The 20,113-nt window shown below is 46.4% G+C and overlaps 1 protein-coding gene and 1 long non-coding RNA gene across 3 annotated transcripts in view; one reads left to right on the top strand and one right to left on the bottom strand.

Annotated features, from left to right (window-relative positions):
- Positions 1-2,796, bottom strand: part of PPP1R14C (protein phosphatase 1 regulatory inhibitor subunit 14C) — a 91,212-nt gene extending 88,416 nt beyond the window's left edge. The window contains exon 1 of the mRNA XM_027551836.1: positions 1,927-2,796. Within this exon, the coding sequence (XP_027407637.1) occupies positions 1,927-2,241 (315 nt within the window). The 5' untranslated portion in view covers positions 2,242-2,796. The remainder of the gene's footprint in view (positions 1-1,926) is intronic.
- Positions 725-18,583, top strand: LOC113898574. 2 transcript variants are annotated; one of them, XR_003512682.1, is made up of 4 exons: positions 725-1,362; positions 3,018-3,102; positions 15,980-16,097; positions 17,565-18,583. It is a non-coding gene; the product is annotated as an uncharacterized LOC113898574 (long non-coding RNA). The 2 variants fall into 2 exon arrangements; XR_003512681.1 differs by having other exon boundaries at positions 15,980-18,583.
- The last annotated feature ends 1,530 nt before the right edge of the window (positions 18,584-20,113 follow it).

Genomic DNA, 20,113 nt, shown 5'->3' with positions numbered 1-20,113 from the left:
AGTATTTATAAATTGCCAACATGACTTATAGCTCTTCAACCTAACAAGACAGAACAAGCAAATGAATAGAAATGCCTGCCACACTTTAATAACAAGCCGGCAGCATGGAGCACCTTGTGTCATTTTACCACAAAACCTCTCAGATCTTTAGCTGTTCGCTATATGTGGAGGTCTGAAATGTGAGAAGCACAAGGGAAAGATTCAAGGTCATATTTACCCTTTAAAACAGGTACCTAATCTACATGTTTAATACAATGAGCATTCAATCTTCCATTTTTTTTTTACCAGTTACTCAGAAGAATTTTGAAAATACATGATTTACCAACCTTGCTAAGAGGCTGGAACTCTTACCCAAGCTATATGTAATTGGTCTGCCATAAAAGGAGCATTACTAAAGCATGGTTAATTTCAACAGTAGTTTCTCTATTAACCCAAATCTTCTCTAAACCCAAAAGGGAGCATAAAGACTACTATGAAATAAATGAAAACTAATTGGATTCTACAGAGGCAAGACTGAGTCTTCCATCCACCCCCACAGCAATCCTGTCGAAATAAAATATATTGTTTCTTTAAAGAGTTTTGCCAACTTTCTATTTAAAAAACACCATAAACACTTTGGATTTGGGCCAGTTTTTATTTACGCAATTAAAATGCTTTTATAAGAGCTGGGCTGGAGGAACAATATATTTTTACAAGCCCATTAGTCATATAGTCAAGCCTCATTATATCATAATCATTCATCAGGAGTCCGTAATGAGAACGCTGTTTCCTCGCTCGATGAGAATATTAAGGAAAATAGGTATTCACAATAGGCCATAAAATGTGTGAAATCCAAACCAGAGGAAAAGCCAGTGGGTTCATCTGGCTTTCATTTTTGTTGAAGAGGGTAACAGCCGGATAAACGCAAACCCAGCTTTAACTCAGAAGCCATATCCTTAATTATTAACCCTCTTCATCCTTCCACCCTTTCCAAACTCCACTCCCTTAAGAGAAGTAGAATACTTCATTTATAATTACTGCCATTAAGAAGACTCCTGGGGGAGCATTTTAGCTTAGGTCATTTTTCGGTAAGCACAGTTTTGTTACAGTTTGTTCTTAATATTTCTCCAAAAATACATCAACCATTTCTCCTTACGCGGCAGACTTGCGTACAGGCTTTGCCCCTGAACTGTGGGAAGTAAATGAAGCGGCGGAGGGGGAGCTGGGGAATTCCCAGCACACCCGCAGGCTCCCTTCCTCCACCCCGCACCCTTCCAGGTTGCCCAAGGCTCTCATTCTGCGCCCATCAACGGGAGTAACTGAAACTGGGTAGGAAGAAAGAAACCTGCTTCAACAAAGCTCAACGCGTGCAGCTTTGGTAAGGTAAGGACAAATCGTGGGGACACGCGTCGGGGCTGGCTGGAACAGGGAAAGCATTCAGCTTATGGTTTTGTGATATTATTTCAAGAACGCAGGGGGCCTCTGGGATCCCCAGAACCTCTCCTCTCGGTGAAGCGGCTTTCAGTCTCTTCCCTGCTCCCTTTCCACAAAACTCGGTGTTGCCAGGATCCTAGCAAGGAGTCCTGTTCTTGGGCGCAGCTGGGTGAGCCCCTCCGAGCCCCACTTTGGGAAGCTGCCCCTGAAGCCGAGGAGAGCCCGGGGTTGGGAGAAAGGCAGTGCGCTGAGCAAGACCCGACCTACGCACAATCATCACGGGGCCCCCAGCTCTCTGGGCACCAGGCAGCTGAATCTAAGCAGGGTAAGCCCTGGCACCTGAGGGCACCCTGGGGAGAGAACGCGCCGCGTCTCGCTCCCAGCCCTCGGTCCCCAGGAACCAGGGCGGCGCGCAGCTGGGAGCCGGAGCCCTGGAGAATTCCTGTGTTAGCACAACCAGGTGCGCGAGCCTGCCCCCCGCCCCGCGACCCTCCCGACCCCGCGCCCAGGTACCTCGCAGCCATACAGCTGTCCCAGCTGCTCCACGATCCACTCCTCCAGCACGAGCCGTTTCCGAAGCTCCTTGCGATCGTATTTTACCGTCACTTTTCCCTGCTGGTGGCGCCGCTGTTGCTGCTGCTGCTGCTGCTGAACGTGCCCGGCGGGAGCCGCGGTGGCCACGGGCGCCGAGTCCTCCCGGGAGGAGCCCGAGCCGCTGCTCGAGCCCGGGCTGCCGCTGGCACCGCCCCGGGGACTCTGGAAGAAAACCCGCGCACCGCTGCCCGCGGCCCCGCCGGCCGCCTCGCTGCTGCCCGTCGCCACCGACATGTCCCCGCGCGCGTAGGAGCCGAAGTGCGGCCCGGAGGAGGGCAGGCGGAGCGCCGGGCGCCGCTACCACCTCGGGCCGGGCAGCGGCATGCGAGGGCTTCGCCGGCACCTGCTCCTCGCAGCCGCCAGCTCCGGGGAGGTCTGGAGGAGCGCGGGCGGGGGAGGGTGGGGAGGAGGCAGGGGCGGGGACGCAGCCTTAAAGACGCCGCCGAGGACCCTCTCGGTCCAACCGGGGAGGCGGATCCCTCGCCTGGTAGGCAGCAGCCAGGGGCGTGGGAGCTGCGCGCGGCGGAGCGAATGTGGGCGCGCAGACGACGCGGGCGCCGGGGTGTGGACACCGGGAGGACTGGCGAGGGTCTGCTGCCAGGGATGGTCCTCTGCGCGGATGACCGTGCTCTGTCTTCCGGGACACAAGGATTGCTCTTCTCCCGCCGTCCCGAAGCGCAGGAAACCCACCGTCGCCCGCGGCCTTGGCCAGCGCTACCGGGGGACTGGCGACCGCCGGGGGGGCAGGCGACGCGGGAAGGGACGGAGCCGCAGGTCCCTGGCAAAGGTTTTTCCTCTCCCTCCCGCCTCCTGGGAGGGCGGGGACATGTCTCCTCCCTTCCTGGCCCCACCCCACCGCTCCAAACACCCATCCCTATTCATGCAGCTTTCTCCCTCGGTTTGTGAGAAAATTGACTAGGCGATGTTTGTGCCATGAGGCAATCCCGCGCTTGAAAAATACTCTCCAGACCAGTTTTTCTCCTCTTACACCGTGTCTTGTTTCTTCATAGGCAGAGCATGAAGGTATCTTTATATCTAAAGGTCGGAAGACTCGCTGTCTCTTGGGCAAGAGACTGGGAACGCAAATCTTTCTCTGTGAGTTCCTGCTGGTTCCCGGTCTTCCATTTCTGGTATTGTAGTATTCCCTGCATGGCCCGCCTTTCCTCTCTCAATACCATTGCCAGACAACCTCCTTTTAGCTAGGAAAATAACGGCAGAGACTACTTTTAAAACTTTACACAGCCAGTTCAGTTCAGTCGCTCAGTCATGTCCGACTCTTTGCGACCCCATGAACCGCAACACACCAGGCCTCCCTGTCCATCACCAGCTCCCGGAGTCCACCCAAACCCATGTCCATTGAGCCGGTGATACCATCCAACCATCTCATCCTCTGTCATCCCCTTCTCCTCCTGCCCTCAATCTTTCCCAGCATCAGTGTCTTTTCAAAAGAGTCAGATCTTCACATCAGGTGGCCAAAGTACTGGAGTTTCAGCTTCAACATCAGTCCTTCCAATGAACACCCAGGACTGATCTCCTTTAGGATGGACTGGTTGGATCTCCTTGCAGTCCAAGGGACTCTCAAGAGTCTTCTCCAACATCACAGTTCAAAAGCATCAATTCTTCTGCGCTCAGCATTCTTTAAGTCCAACTCTCACATCCATGCATGACCACAGGAAAAAACCATAGCCTTGACTAGACGGACCTTTGTTAACAAAGTAATGTCTCTGCTTTTTAATATGCTGTCTAGGTTGGTCAGGAAGGAAACTTATGACCAACCTATACATCCAGGAAAAGTTATAAATGAATGAGTTTCTTATAAGGTTTAGGGCAAGGAGATGGAGCAGAAGTTATAAGCAGAAAACTGCGTGTGTATGTGTATAAAATTATTGGGAGACGTATATTTATGTGGTATTGGTACATAACAATACATTTCTGTTCAGACCATTGAAAAAAATCATAAAGATACTCAAACACAAGTAAGTTGCTTGTACAAAATTCTTTTAAATGCTACTGGGCACTTCTCAAGGTGGCTCAGTGGTAAAGAATCTGGCTGCCAATGCAGGAGACAAAGGAAACTTGGGTTCAATCCCTGGGCTGGGGAGATCCTCTGGAGAAGGAAATGGCAACCCACTCAAGTATTCTTGCCTGAAAAATCTCATGGATAGAGGAGCCTGGTGGACAGTCCATTGGGCCACAAAGAGTTGGACAGCACAGCAGCAAAGGTTACTAGCAACTACCCGAGTTTCTCAGAGATAAAGAATCAAGTCAATTTCCTCTGAACCCTTTCTTCAATGGAGAGGATTCTAGCTAGGCCCTTAGACTCACAGCTATAAAGACTTAAAGACACTGGAAATAAAAGTGGCCAGAGCTTTGTACTGACTCTTCTGGCTTTGCCTCTGGTTCCGTGGTTTCCTCTACCCAGGTTTGTGTCTGCTTTATTCTTTCGTTTGGGGTTTTCCAGCCGGAACATGACTGTGAAGGGATTTTCCTAAAGCATTCCATGCCTGATGTTCAACACTGGGACATGTCTGGCCTTGCAGAATGAAAAGAAAGATCTAGTGGGGATTGTGTGGGAAAAAAAGGTGACTGGTATAGGTCTTGATGCATGCATGCTCAGTCGCTTCAGTTCTGTCCAACTCTGTGACCTCATGGACTAGTCTGCCAGGCTCCTCTGTCCATGGGATTATCTGGTCAAGAATATTAGAGTGGGTTGCTATTTCCCCTTCCAGGGGATCTTTCCAACCCAAGGATTGAAACTACATCTCCTGCTTCTCCTGCATTGGCAGGGGGATTCTTTACCACTGTGCCACCTGGAAAGTCCCTAGGTCTTGGACCCTTCTCATAATTAGAAGGGGTTGAGGCTAAAATCCCTGCCCCCTGGAAGAGGCCAACTGTCCTTAAGGTGGTAGGTTTCCTACCCAGCTACTCATGGAGAAGGGAGACAAAGCTACCCTGACTTGCTCCTAGAGACTGTTGAGAATTCTCCCCATGACCTCCACCCCCACCTGCCTTAGGGGGTAGATCATTTTAAACCCTGTGCTCATAACCAAGAGGGCAAGCACATCAACAAAAAGGAGCTTTGTCAGCCAGGCTGAGGAGGCAGAGGAGGGTAGGCAGTGATCAACAAGACTCTCCCCCCAACCCAGAGAGAGACTAAGCTTGTCTCCCGCTAGACATCTGGCACTTATTCAAGTTAGCGAGCACCAGCTTTAACCAACTGGACTAACCAAGAGAATTTCGTTCAAAACAAAAACAGCTAAAATTGTACTTCATGACGGAGAAACTATATAAAACCTCAGCCTCATTCTGGCACTGGGGCCTGGCTATTCCCATTTATTTTGAAAACTATGCCTGGGATCAGGAGTGTGGCAAAGAGTGGGAAATTCCAACTCCTTATTTTGAGTCTTTGGACAATGAATTCAGTCATTCGAGAATAACTTCAAAGGATTTATAAAAATTCGCTAAGTTCTTTCTGAGAATTTCTTGTGCCAGTTTTTTCTCACTGTATAAGATGCTTTTTCCTTTATGCTTAAAATTCAGCTTTCACTTTCATGACTTCAAAAGTGACAAGTACTAAGAGACATTTAAGAAGAAATTTAGAGTTTTCTCATCCTAACTTGTAGAAAAATAGCCAGGGAGGAGTCAGCCTCCTTCCAGAGGTACACTGACCTTCAGATGCCCAAATGAGTCACCTTGACTTGGAATTATAAGTTGAACTAAACAATAGTCTCCTCTTTCTATAAATCCTATAGCTCTACCCAGAACATAATTTACCTTTTTTTTTTTTTAACTTAAGAATATACCATGGACATCTTTTTGTTGTTGTTTTTCCACACTGTGGGCCATGCGGGATCTTAATTCCCTGCCTAGGGATCGAATCTGTATCCCCTGCATTGAGAGCTGGGAGTCTTAACCATTGGACTTCCAGAGAAGTCCCCAGGATATAATTTACATTCAAGGTGAACTGCACAGCCCCATTCCCACCACAAATACACACACACACACACAACTCTCCATGTTTGAATAATCAAAACTCAATGTTCAAATCTTGATGGATCATAGAATTACTATTTTTTGCAGATTTCAAATACTGAAGACAAAGTATTTGGGAGCAAGGGAATCATTTCCAGGCCAGAAACCATTTACACAGATGAATATTTAAATTCATTATCTACAAGACTTATGCATAAATTTGTTCAGGGCAAACCCTTTCTTTTCTAATGTAAATAATTTTTTAATGGCGGTTAATCAAAAACAATTAATCAGTTCAGTTCAGTCTCTCAGTCGTGTCCGACTCTTTGTGACCCCAAGGACCACAGCACGTCAGGCCTCCTTGTTCATCACCAACTCCCTGGGAGCTTACTCAAACTCATGTGCATCAAGTCAGTGAGGCCATCCAACCATCTCATCCTCTGCTGTCCCCTTCTCCTCCTGCCCTCAATCTTTCCCAGCATCAGGGTCTTTTCAAATGAGTCAGTTCTTTGCATCAGGTAGCCAAAGTATTGGAGCTTCAGCTTCAGCATCAGTCCTTCCAATGAACATTCAGGACTGATTTCCTTTAGGAGTGACTGGTTGGGTCTCCTCTCAGCCCAAGGGACTCTCAAGAGTCTTCTCCAAACCACAGTTCAAAAGCACCAACTCTTTGGCGCTCAGCTTTCTTTATAATCCAAATCTCACATCCATACATGACTACTGGAAAAATCCTAGCTAAAGATTGTTAGAAAAGGGTGAAAATCAAGGGTCCCAGGGCTTTCTTCATTCTTGGAGGAAAGAAGGACTGAAATACAAATGTTCATACTTAGACCCAATTTCCTTATTTTTTAAAGGCTAATTGTCGCAATAATTATGCAATACTTGGGAATCGACCTTGAGACTGTGATAATTACAGCCCCTAAAACTACAGACCTCAACAGAGAATCTTATCTTGACTCATACAGGTCTGTGATATGATGCCTGCCCCTGATTTCTCTCAAAGATGCGATAAAGCAAAAAGACAAACAAAAAGTAACTTAATAAGTCTGTTTTTCATTATAAAAGTAGAGAAAATATCATCTGTTCCTTGGGATTCTATCAACTGTTCACAGTATTTTTAGTTTTCAGAATATAATCCATTATTTCATTATTCTTTATGGAGTAAGGGAAGTGATATTGTTAACCTATATAAGTGTAGTTTCCTTTTGGCTACTACTTCATCTCCCCTTCCCCTACTGACTTTTTTTTTCCTTTCCTAATTCTGGGCATTTGATTGTATTAGGTACTACAATTTGAAATCATAATTCCTAAATGAACTTAGCCACTATTTGCATAAATAACCAGAATCAACAACAGTCACTGTCACAGTTCTTTGTCTTAGCAATTAACAGAAATTCTTATGTGACAGTTCAGAGTTGATGAAAACCAGGGGGAGAAACCCATAGCTTCATTGCATCCCTTCTAACAAAGATCAAGTATCCCTGTGGCTTCCTGTAAGCCTCACTTATCAAATATTTTGTCTTTTTCTGTGAGACTAAACTCTTGAGAGAAGCCGATTCTCCCCTCTCCAGCCAATGGCCTCCTGCCCTCCCTCTTTACCTGTCCAGTGTTCTGGAAGAGTTGTCCATTTCCCAGCATCACTGTCTTCGCTCACACTCGGCCCTCTGCAGTGTGACTGCCACCGTTGCCAAGCAAGGTCTCCATGTCGCTCAATTCAGTCTGTGCTTTTTCAGTTCTTCTCTACTTTGAGCTCCTGCCACACTTGACAATCTTGAATCTCTCCTGGCCAACATCCTCCTGCTTTGCTCCCACCTCTGTCTATTCCATCACCGTGCATCCGTGCATGCTAAGTTGCTTCAGTCATGTCCAACTCTTTGTGACCAGGTTCCTCTGTTCCTGGGACTCTCCTGACAAGAATACTGGAGTGGGTTGCCATGCCCTCCTCCAGGGGATCTTCCAGACCCAGGAATCAAACCCGTGTCTCTTTGTCTCTTACATCACAGGTAGGTTCTTGACCACGGGGCTTCCCTGGTGGCTCAGCTGGTAAAAAGTCCACCTGCCATTCGGGAGACCTGGGTTCAATCCCTGGGTTGCGAAGATCGCCTGGAGAAGGGAAAGGCTACCCACTCCAGTATTCTGGCCTGGAGAACTCCATGGACTGTGTAGTCCTTGGGGTCTCAAAGAGTCAGACACGACTGAGCGACTTTCACTTTCACTTTCTTTACCACTCGTGCCCCCGGGGAAGCCCATCACAGTGATTCTGGTGAACTCCTCTTCCTACACCTCCACCTTCAAGGTAAGCAGTTCTCCAGGGTTCTTCCCTCTGCTTCTTTATTCATTCATACTCTCACTCAAGGTGACTTTGTCCCCTAATGAATCTTCTACTTTGACAACCTACCATCCACCTGTCACAGCCTCTCCAGATGAACAATCTCCAGCAGAATCCTGGTCCAAGCTTTAGATCTGCAGGTACATCAGCTTTAGTGCCCATGCACTATGCGAGTATGTATACTGTTAAAGTACACAGATACAGGGGGCTTCCCTGGTGGTTCGGTGGTAAAGAACCTGGGAAATCCCATGGACAGAGGACCCCAGTGGGCTGCAATCTATGGGGTCACAAACAGTCGGACTTGAATTAGCAACTAAGTAACAACAACACAAATATATATTGATCACAATTCATTTGAGAGCAAAACAGTACAGTGAATGTTGTTTTGGTCATGGATGGTTAGCACAGTAAAAGCTACTCTAACTCAGTTCATTCAAACATTTTTTTACCACAAACGACAATAAGAAATACATTTCTGGCATGACCTAAATATACGTCTACACACATAACTTACCCATATTACATGTAATACACTCTGACACATCCTATTCTATTCTGTTCTATTATTTTTAAAGACTGCTGCTCACAATCTCCTAAACAGATTTCCCAACCTACTAAAGGGTTGCAACCCAGAATTGGAAAAGAGCTGCTGTCAGCCAGAACCATACCTATGAGCGTCAATCCTGGCACACTCCAGCATGGTTCATTTCTCCAGTGCTCTCTTTCTGTCACTATTAAATGAAGTGTTCTGGTCAACAATTTTGACCCCAAATGACTGACACAGAACTTGAGTGTGATCCTCCTGGAAGTGCTGCAAAAGAACTAAAAAGGAATGTTCTGAACAAGAGCATGGGCCTTTGCTGAACCTCCACACTCCCTCAGGAAATGGGGGAGTCCCTGGAGGGTAAAGACAGAAGGCCATCAGGGATTGGTAGAGTCTCCAGCCTCAGGGCAACAATAGGATGCTGGGAAAGATTGAAGGCAAAGGATGAGATGGTTAAAGAGCATCATCCACTCAGTGGACACAAATTTGAGCAAACTCGGGGCGATAGTGGAGAACTGGAGGATAGAACTAGGTAGCGGAGCCTGGCGTGCTGCAGTCCACGCGGGGGACGTGACTTAGTGACCGAACAACAACAACAACAACAAACCCAGCACAAAGCCCATATCCCAAGTGCCTGGATTGAATCTGACCTCTGCCGCTTGTGGAGAAGGCAATGGCAACCCACTCCAGAACTCTTGCCTGGAAAATCCCATGGACAGAGAAGCCTGGCAGGCTACAGTCTATGGGGTAACAAAGAGTCTGAAACGACTGAGCGACTCCACCTCACTTCTGCCGCTTAGGCACTGTGTGACCTTGGCAAGTTACTTAACCTCGCTGTGCCTCCATTTGTCCATCCATAAAAGGATCAGCAGCTCTTGTTTCCCAGGTTGTTCTGAGGGAGAATGGGCACCTGGAGAAAAAGCACCTAGAACAGTGCCTGCTGTTAGGTGTGAAGGGATCCTGAACACCGCAGAGAGAACTCACAATAGTGCCAATAATGTCGCAGAGAAATTACGGCCGTAAGCATGTCCTGACTCCAGGGATGTGGACAGAACGGTGGGAAACATCTCCACAGGGAACCTGCTCCAGTCATGACACAGCAGACTCAGCATTCCCATCGACAAGTTCCAATAAGTGGAGGCAAATACACATAGCCACTGCTTACTCAGTTGGCGCCTTCACCTACATGCCTTGAAGTCACCTCAAATTAACAAATTCTAAACAACATCATCGACTTCCTAGGACCTACTTCCTTTTCCTAGTTTCCTTTTGCCAAGACTACTTAGCACCATTCACTTCTTTGTTTAATCTAGAAACTTGAGAACCGTCTCCCTCATTCTCTTGTCCACCTTGTCCAATCAATAAGCGCATCGTTATGGTCCCGTGTTTGTCTGGATCTAAGATCTGCCTCCTCCTCTGGTCCTCACACTCTCCCCTGGATGTTTCCTGTGTTCTCCTACTTTGTCTTCATGACCTGCCTTCCATATGTTCTCTATACTGCTCCCACAGAGAGATTTATGAAAGCAAATCTGATCAAGATCCTATGCTTAAAAAATCCCTCCATATCCCCCATTTCTTTCAGGCTAAAGTATGAACAACCTTGCATTGCACACAGGCTTTTCTTGCTCTGGCCCTTGCTTTTTGCTCCAGCATCTGTTCAAACATGCCGCATCCCAACACATACACATACATACCTCACTCTGCCCAACATCTCACTGAACGTGGATTCCCAAATACAGAACACTCACCAGCAACTTTTACCTGTGCCTATACACCCCTACTGAGCTCCCCGTGGTGCCAGGCTGACCCCTCACCCCCTCCAGGATCATCTCAGGTCTCACTTCCTGGACTAAGCTCTTCAAGATGTCCTTGGTCTCAGCTCGGTGTTGCTCTCATGTCTGCTCATTGGCCACCATCTGTCACATCACCCATCAAGCCTTTTTGTGATCATGTCTCTGCTCCAAGGTCACCTCCTCAACAGGCCTCCTCTTTGCATCCTCTCACTCCTTAATCACTTTCTTTTCTCCTTCTTATTTGTATGACTTCTTGAAAAGTACATCTGTACTTGTTAACTGACTCACTCTCCCACTGGAAATGTAAATTTCATGAGGGCAGGGACTCCACTGTTCACTTTTTCCACTTCCTGAAACAGTAGTTGGGGAAGGAAATGGCAACCCACTCCAGCATTCTTGCCTGGAGAATCCCATGGATGGAGGAGCCTGGCAGGCTACAGTCCATGGAGTCACAAAGAGTCGGATATGACTGAGCGACTTCACTTTCATTTTTCAAAACAGTAGTAGCACTAGGCTTCTCACTGTCAGCAGAAGGTGTCTGTTAAGTCATCTGTCCCTCCCACTAGATTGTAAACTCTGAAAGAGGAGAGGTGGCTAATTGGAGTTTATATTCTCAGCACCAAGAACAGTGTGCTTACCACATGTTAGGTGCCCCAAAATAGGGAATGAGTGAAACTAATCTCCACTTCTGGCTATATGCTATTTCCCCCCTCCTTGGCTCTCCAATACAAATATACAGAAATACAGGTCTCTCCCATCTCTCCTCAGTATAGGCTCAATCTGGTGGTGGTTGTTCTTTTAAAATCACAGGAAATCACACTTCTCCCCTCTACAGAGATGCTCCAGGGTTTTTACTATGTTTCCATAGTAAACAAAAGAAATAACTGTCTCTCTGTTCTCCCCAGGGCCCACACACCAGCTGGAGCTCTAACCCCCTTTCAGTATTTAGTTTCAGCTTTTCAACACCATGTTGGTTTGAGGCTGTTATGAGACAGTGGCTGAGGAATCAGGTGTGAAGTCCGATGATGACTCCAGTTCTCCTCTCACCTGACTTTGCCGTGGGCTGAGCAGTTGTTTTTCCATCTGCAAAATGAGAAATGATTCCAAAGGCTACCACCTCAGGCCATCTGTGTGTGGTAAAGGACCAGGTCATCATGGACCAAGGCATGGTTCCACAGTTCAGTTCAGTCGCTCAGTCGTGTCCGACTCTTTGCGACCCCATGAATTGCAGCACGCCAGGCCTCCCTGTCCATCACCAACTACTGGAGTTCACTCAGACTCACATCCATTGAGTCAGTGATGTCATCCAGCCATCTCATCCTCTGTCGTCCCCTTCTCCTCCTGCCCCCAATCCCTCCCAGCATCAGAGTCCTTTCCAATGAGTCAACTCTTCGCATGAGGTGGCCAAAGTACTGGAGTTTCAGCTTCAGCATCATTCCTTCCAAAGAACACCCAGGGCTGATCTCCTTCAGAATGGACTGGTTGGATCTCCTTGCAGTCCAAGGGACTCTCAAGAGTCTTCTCCAACACCACACTTCAAAAGCATCAATTCTTTGGCACTCAGCCTTCTTCACAGTCCAACTCTCACATCCATACACGATCACTGGAAAAACCATAGCCTTGACTAGATGGACCTTTGTTGGCAAAGTAATGTCTCTGCTTTTGAATATGCTATCTAGGTTGGTCATAACTTTCCTTCCAAGGAGTAAGCGTCTTTTAATTTCATGGCTGCAGTCACCATCTGCCGTGATTTTGGAGCCCAGAAAAATAAAGTCTGACGCTGTTTCCACTGTTTCCCCATCTATTTCCCATGAAGTGATGGGACCAGATGCCATGATCTTCGTTTTCTGAGTGTTGAGCTTTAAGCCAACTTTTTCACTTTCCTCTTTCACCTTCATCAAGAGGCTTTTGAGTTCCTCTTCACTTTCTGCCATAAGGGTGGTGTCATCTGCATATCTGAGTTTATTGACATTTCTTCTGGCAATCTTGATTCCAGCTTGTGCTTCTTCCAGCCCAGCATTTCTCATGATGTACTCTGCATAGAAGTTAAATAAGCAGGGTGACAATATACACGTGCACAGCTAATCTGCAGCCAGTGTCGTCTTCGACTCACCAAACAAGTGTCACAGCGCTCAGACTGCTCCAAACCCTGCTGTCTGACCCCTGTCTGTACCACTGGTCCCCTGGCAACATCGGTTGTCTCTAAAATTTTTCAAACGTCTACTCTCACATTCTGTGCTTATCTTTCCATGACCCAGAAACAGACCAGACCAACCACTGGCACCAGCTCAGGAACAACCCTCTGAAAATCCCTGTGCCACAGGTCCCATGTTGTCATGATGAGTGACTTACCAACTCTAATAGCTGTAATAATATCAATAGCAATAATAATGGGGCATTGCCCTCCAGCTTGGGAGAATGAGGTGCTGGTCTTCACTTCCTCCTCTGGAAATCTCTGTTAGAACAGGGCTGATTCTAGTGACCCAGAAGCTTCACCTTCTGAGAAGCTTGTGTAGCCTCTGCACTCTGCCCACCATGTGCTATGGAGGATGGCACAAGACTCCTTCCTTTAGAAATCCACATCCCAGGCTTCCCTGCTGGCTCAGTGGTAAAGGATCTGCCTGCTAATCCAGGAGACGTGGGTTCCATCCTTGATCCAGGAAGATCCCACATGCCTCTGGGCAACCAAGCCCGTGTGCCACAGCTACTGAGCCTGTGTTCTAGAGCCCGGGACCCACAACTTCCAAAGCCTTTGTGCCTTAAAGCCTGTGCTCTGCAACAAGAGAAACCACCACAATGAAAGCCCACACACCCCGAAGAAGAGTTGTCCCCACTCACTGCAACTAGAGAAAGCCTGAGCCACAACGAAGGCCCAGCATGGTAAAAAACAAATAAATAAATGTACTCATAAAATTATGTTTTAAAAATAACAAAAGAAAAAAGAAAAAATCCGCCTCTTATTCCTGTATGTCTCTGAGGACTGTTGGCTTCACTGCGTTGTGTCGTGTTGTACTGTGTGTTGCGTTGCATTACAGTGGGCTCCAGCACAAGGCAAAGGGGCTGGGTATATCTATGCCAAAGCCTTTGACTATGTGCATCACAATCAACTGTGGAAAATTCTGAACGAGATGGGAATACCAGACCACCTGACCTGCCTCTTGAGAAACCTGTATGCAGGTCAGGAAGCAACAGTTAGAACTGGACATGGAAAAACAGACTGGTTCCAAATAGGAAAAGAGTCCATCAAGGCTGTATATTGTCACCCTGCTTATTTAACTTCTATGCAGAGTACATTATGAGAAACCCTGGGCTGGAAGAAGCACAAGCTGGAATCAAGATTGCTGGGAGAAATATCAATAACCTCAGATATGCAGATGACACCACCCTTATGGCAGAAAGTGAAGAAGAACTAAAGGGCCTCTTGATGAAAGTGAAAGAGGAGAGTAAAAAAGTTGCCTTAAAGCTCAGCATTCAGAAAACTAAGATCATGGCATCTGGCTCCATCACTTTGTGGCAAATAGATGGGGAAACAGTGGAAACAGTGGCTGATTTTATTTTTCTGGGCTCCAAAATCACTGCAGATGGTGATTGCAGCCATGAAATTAAAAGATGCTTACTCCTTGGGAGGAAAATTATGACCAAACTAGATAGCATATTAAAAAGCAGAGACATCACTTTGTCAACAAAGGTCCATCTAGTCAAGGCTATGGTGTTTCAAGTAGTCATGTATGGATGTGAGAGTTGGACCATAAATAAAGCTGAGCACCGAAGACTTGATGCTTTTGAACTGTGGTGTTGGAGAACACTCTTGAGAGTCCTTTGGACCACAAGGAGATCAAACTAGTCCATCCTAAAAGAAATCAGCCCTGAATATTCATTGGAAGGACTGATGCTGAAGATGAAACTCCAATCCTTTGGCCACCTGATGCAAAGAACTGACTTATTGGAAAAGACCCTGATGCTGGGAAAGATTGAGGGCAGGAGGAGAAGGGGACAACAGAAGGTGAGATTGCTGCATGGCATCATTGAGTCGATGGACCTGAGTTTGAGCAAGGCCCAGGAATTGGTGATGGACAGGGAAGCGTGGCCTGCTATAGTCCATGGGGTCGCAAAGAGCTGGACATGACTAAGTGACTAAGCTGAACTGAACTGAACTGAAGAGGGAAGTGAACCCACAACCAGGTTAGCAGGTCCCAAGCTAGTCTTACCTGAAGCAGGTGTCACAGGTTTATAATAGTTTGAATCTTATAATCCCCAAAGCTCCCCATCACTGATACCCAATGATGTGTCAGATGCTATATTATAAATGCTATCTCATTAAGTACCTGCCCCCAACCCTGCAGATAACCTACCTTCAAGATTGACAGTTCCACTCATTTGAAAGAGAAAGAAACCAAGCTGCTAGAGACCCTGCCTTCCACCCTGAGGCTTTTGATAGAGTCATTTCCTAGGCAGGTTGATAGGGAGTCTAGGGGTCCCCAAAGAGAGAGGGGTCTGGAATTCTCAAGGAGGAAGAAAGGACAAACTTTTTTTCTTTCTCCACATTCCTTAGGATTATATAACAGTAATGTATCTTGCCTGAGGACAGACTCTGGATTAAGGACAGTCTTTGGATTAAACCTTCTGGCTAATTCTGTTATCTTAAAATGTAAATTATGGGAGTAGGTCTGATGAGGTCTTTACAACCTCCAGACATTCTTTGGATTCACTGGAGAGTATATAACTTCATTGTTAACACTAGCAAGCGGGTACTCTTTCTGCCCCCTTCTGATGCCTATGTCAGAAGCTTTCTCTATCTCCTTTATACTTTAATAAAACTTTATTACACAAAAGCTCTGAGCGATCAAGCCTCGTCTCTGGCCCCGGATTGAATTCTTCTCCTCCGGGGGCCAAGAATCCCGGTGTATTCGTGTGATTCAACAACAACCTTTCACTTTTTGGGTAGTGGAACTGTGATCTTATCTTTTACCTTCCAGTTTGGTCATTAGTAAGACCTTACCCAGAAGTCCCAGCCTCCTCAGTTCTGCACAGGCCCTTGAGGGCCAGGCTGTGAGCCTAGGACTGAGCCAGGGAGTTATAGGCATGGAGCATCCCCTTTCCTTCCTTTGGAGCTTGGCTTGGTGGAGCCAGGGTCATTGTGAGAGAGCCTTGGAGCACAAGCAGAGTTCAAGGGACCATAAACCCACTCCTCACAGAGATCTCTAGTCTGGTTCCAGATTTGGAGTAGTCAAGTTTTATTTTTAAGTGAGGAAGGAAGTTTTTCCTTTCCCCTTCTCTACTTCGAGAACTGAGATGCTCTGAAATCAATTGGCAATTATATATGGCATCCACCAGGTGTGCAGTTTCCGGTTCCCTGACACGTGGGATGAAAATCTGATGCTGGTCCACCTCATATCAATGAAGTCAATGTCTCTGGGGGTCAGGCCTGGGCATCAGTGCTGAAAGTTCCCAGGTGAGTCCACTGTGCAGCAAGGGTGGGGGGCCACGGCCCAGGACCACCTGGGGACAAGCTTCATGACTCCCCAGACTCTGTCCTCTGTTCTCAGCCTTATTCTGTTCTTTCTCACTCTTGTTTACTCTCTCTGGCTTTGCTCCACAAAGACCTCAGGAGCCGCAGCCTCAATCCTCCATAAGTGCTTAATCAAATACGTCGATTTCTATAGAAATGACTATTCAGTCACAGTATGAGTTTCACGGTACAGTTTGAAACTGGTGATGTGACTTGGCAATTGTTTTGAAATATAAAAAGAATGGATCTTTATGGACAGACAAAAACATCTCAGTTGTGGAATAATAAAAGGATCAGACATAATTGTAAAGTTACATAAATATGTAAATTGATCATGTCACCAAGAAATCTAATTACCTAACTGGAAAAAATTTTTTATTTTAACCAGAAGAGAATGGTCTGTCAGAACCTTGTGCAGAGAATTATGATGATCCTAGGAAACATAATATGTTGAAAAAAGCAGAGAATGGTATTTCTTTCCAGCTTTTATGTTTAAGATAACAGAAAAATCTATGTTACTATGTTGCATGCGTTATGTTTGAAAAACAAGCAAAATTATAACATGGTGCCACAACAATGCTACTGCCCAGAAAATGAGGCAAGAAGTGAGTGTGCATAATGTCCTTAGTTTACGCTGCAAGGCAATAAGCTGTAGAATAAGTAATAAGTGGCATTAACCTTCTCTGCCCCAACTGCTCAACCCACAGAGAGAGAGAATTATTAAAAATTCCACAGATGCCCTTTGGCTGTCTGAACCCTTAGAAAGAGGTTCTGTACAGAGAAGCCCAGAAATGCTGCAGAGCGTAATGAGTGAAGATAAGCCTCCAGGTACGACTGTATCTGTCACCATAGATATTGCAGAACTGCGACTGTGAGTGTGGCTGACATTTTAGAAAATAAAACTTCTAGTAAATTCAAGATTCTGCTAAACCAAGAAATGTGGAGACTTTTCAGGAAACAGGGTCAGAATCTAACTTACCAACTGTGCTGTATGCCCCATTTTTTTTTTGACCCCACAGTAGGCAGGACCTTAGTTCCCCGACTAGGAATCAAACCTGTGCAGTGGAAGGGCAGAGTCTCAACCACTGGACTGCCAGGGAAGTCCCTATCCCCTAGTTGGTCCTGTACAATCAGTCAGGCTGGGAGAGGAACAAGCCAGACCCCACACAGGGGACGCGGGGTGGGGAGGGGGCAGTGGAGGAGGGATGGTAAGCAGGGCAGTCGGCAGTTGTGGGTTGATCCAGCTGTGAACCAAGCTGCGAGTAGGTGAAATGCGTCCTTCTTCCTAGTGTGCAGGCCCCACCTCTCCCAGATGCTCCAAGCATCTCATCCACCATCACTACCCTTTGCCGCAGACAGAGCCTCTCATGGCCTTTGCCCATCACTTGTGCGCCCTCTCTCCCATGCCAGCGCTCTTTGTTACCCTCCAAGACCAAGCCAGCAACTACCGCTGGGGAAAAGCCAGCTGTGTGATGAAGACAGAAGACAAAGAGCCCATACCAGATTGAATAGTGCTCCTGCCCACTAAATTCAAGTCCTTCTTAGAACCACGAGCCTATTGCCTCACCTGACAATCTTGCCACAGAGCCCACAGGCACCCACAATGTCCTGGGTGCTAAACCCACACCTCCCCACACTCTGGAAGCAGCAGCTCCACAAGTGTGGCTGAATTTGCAAATATGATCACTGTAGATGTAATGGGTGAGGTCATACTGAAGTAGGTGGGCGCCTAATCTAATATGATTGCTGTCCTTCCAAGAGGAAAAGAGACACGGCCACACAGACATACAGACACACCGTGTCTGGAGGAAGACAGAGTGCAGACGCCCAGAGAACGCCATGTGAGGTGACAATCACAGGGTTGCCCCTACAAGCCAAGGATTGCCAGGACCATCAGAAGCTAGAAGAAGCAAGGAAGGATCTTCACCCAGAGCCTTTGGAGAGCGCACAGCCTTGCCTCATCTCCAGTGTTGGACTTGGAGCCTCCAGAAATGGGAGACAATGTGTTTCTATTGTTTAAGCCACCCAGATTGTAATACTGAGTTACCCCAGCACTAGGTACTGATACGGAGCCTTTAAAGGTAAGCATGTACCTGACTGCTAACCACAGTCTCCTGCAGACTTGGGGTGAAAACAAGTCTCACCTCAAATGAAGACTCCTTGTGTCCTGGGGGAGTTACTTAGTGCTCTGCTTGGAGCTGGGCTGTGAGGTGGCATCCAGACTCTACAAAGAAGAATGCCATTAGGTACATGGCATTCATGAACCCAGAAGAGGGAGTGACAGCTTGTGTCAGCTACTGCCAGCCCTGCTGGAGGCACCTCCCAGGGGTCACAGCCTCGGCACCCTCAATCACCCACTCTCCTGCTATGTTGAGACACCTTCTGTTTTTCACTCTATGGGGGAAAAATAAACAAGTCAAAATAATGCACTTAGAACTTTTTTCAAATGTCTGTTTCAAATAAATCTAATCTATTTAAAAAAATGAAATTATTCTTATACAAATACACTGAACGTCAGTTGATTTCTTCTTTAATGGAAGCTTTGTTAGTAAGCCAAAGAAGGCTGCAAAAGGGTCCTGTGAGGACTAGTTTATGAAAGTGTAAATATTTAAGATACAAAGTCAAAGTGGTTTCAGAAAATTTGTGAGACTGGACAAAAAAAAAAAACAATGTTTTTTAACCAATAGGATTTAGATGATAAAAACTTAGAAGAAAAACAAAGAATGACTTAGTTTACCATTCAGTTTCCCTGGAATGGCTACCCACTCCAGTATTCATGCCTGGAGAAGCCCATGGATGGAGGAGCCTGGCGGGCTACAGTCCATGGGGTCACAAAGAGTCAGACACAACTGAGCGACTAACATATTAACTTGCAGTATCTGCTTAGTTTCTTTAGTACCTAGCATGGAATTTGGCAAGCAGTAAATTTAATGAATAAGTACTCGACTGCATATGTTAATTTAAAAAAACTTCAAGATATTTAAATATCAAATGCTATTTGGACATGAAAATATCATCTCGATAAGCTATAACTCTTCTATACTCTTCTAATGAGCTTATGAAATATGGAGAACCACTTCGACATTCTGAAAGTCAGCATTCAAGGAGGATATTAATACTTCTACTGTAATAACAACAGCAACCCTTATATAACACTGCTAAATGCCAATTACTATCATAATTGTTTCTTTTACATCTCAAGAAAAAAAAGTGAAAATGTTAGTCTCGCAGTCGTGTCCAGCTTTTTGCAACTCCATGGACTGCAGTCCACCAGGCTCCTAGACCCATGGAATTTTCCAGGCAATAACACTGGAGTGGGTAGCCATTCACTTATCCATGGGATAGATCCTACCCAGGGATTTGAACTCAGGTATCCTGCATCGCAGGTAGATTTTCTATCAGCTGAACCACTGTTTAATCCTCACAACAACTCATCATTTTGCAGATGAGGCAATGGAAACACAGAGAGGCTAAGTAACTTGTCAAAACCACACAGGAAATAAGGGGCAGAGCTAGCCAGTGTAGCCCCATCTACACAATGCAGCCTCTCACTAGGAGTTCCTCCTCCAGTAAATGTTTATGAAGGAGCCACTGAATGTGAGTACTGTGTCTGGGCATCATTTTGAGATGAAGAAGCACCGCTGAGTCACTGCTGGGAAAGCTCTTCCGGGTCATAGCTCACTCATGTTCCTCCAAACCTGAGACTCCAGCACTGCACATCCTCCTCCATGAAACTGCTATTCAGACCCAAAGAGCTCTCACTTACTCAACTCTCTCCCCAGAGTCAGGCAGGCATAGACAATCCTTTCAGATATTAACATCCTATGGCCAAGGTGTCGATCATAGTGTATTCATTGGGAGACACCTACAGTGCTGGTTTGCCTTCCTAAGAGGGAAAGTTAGTGATTGCACATACATTCCTATGGCCTATTTTAAAAGCTGAACTCTTTGTTTCCTTA

This window comes from Bos indicus x Bos taurus, chromosome 9 (genome assembly GCF_003369695.1).
Source record: "Bos indicus x Bos taurus breed Angus x Brahman F1 hybrid chromosome 9, Bos_hybrid_MaternalHap_v2.0, whole genome shotgun sequence".
Taxonomy (NCBI): Eukaryota; Metazoa; Chordata; class Mammalia; order Artiodactyla; family Bovidae; genus Bos; species Bos indicus x Bos taurus.
Note: the sequence above shows the minus strand (reverse complement) of the source record. Positions and strands in the feature narration are given on the sequence as shown.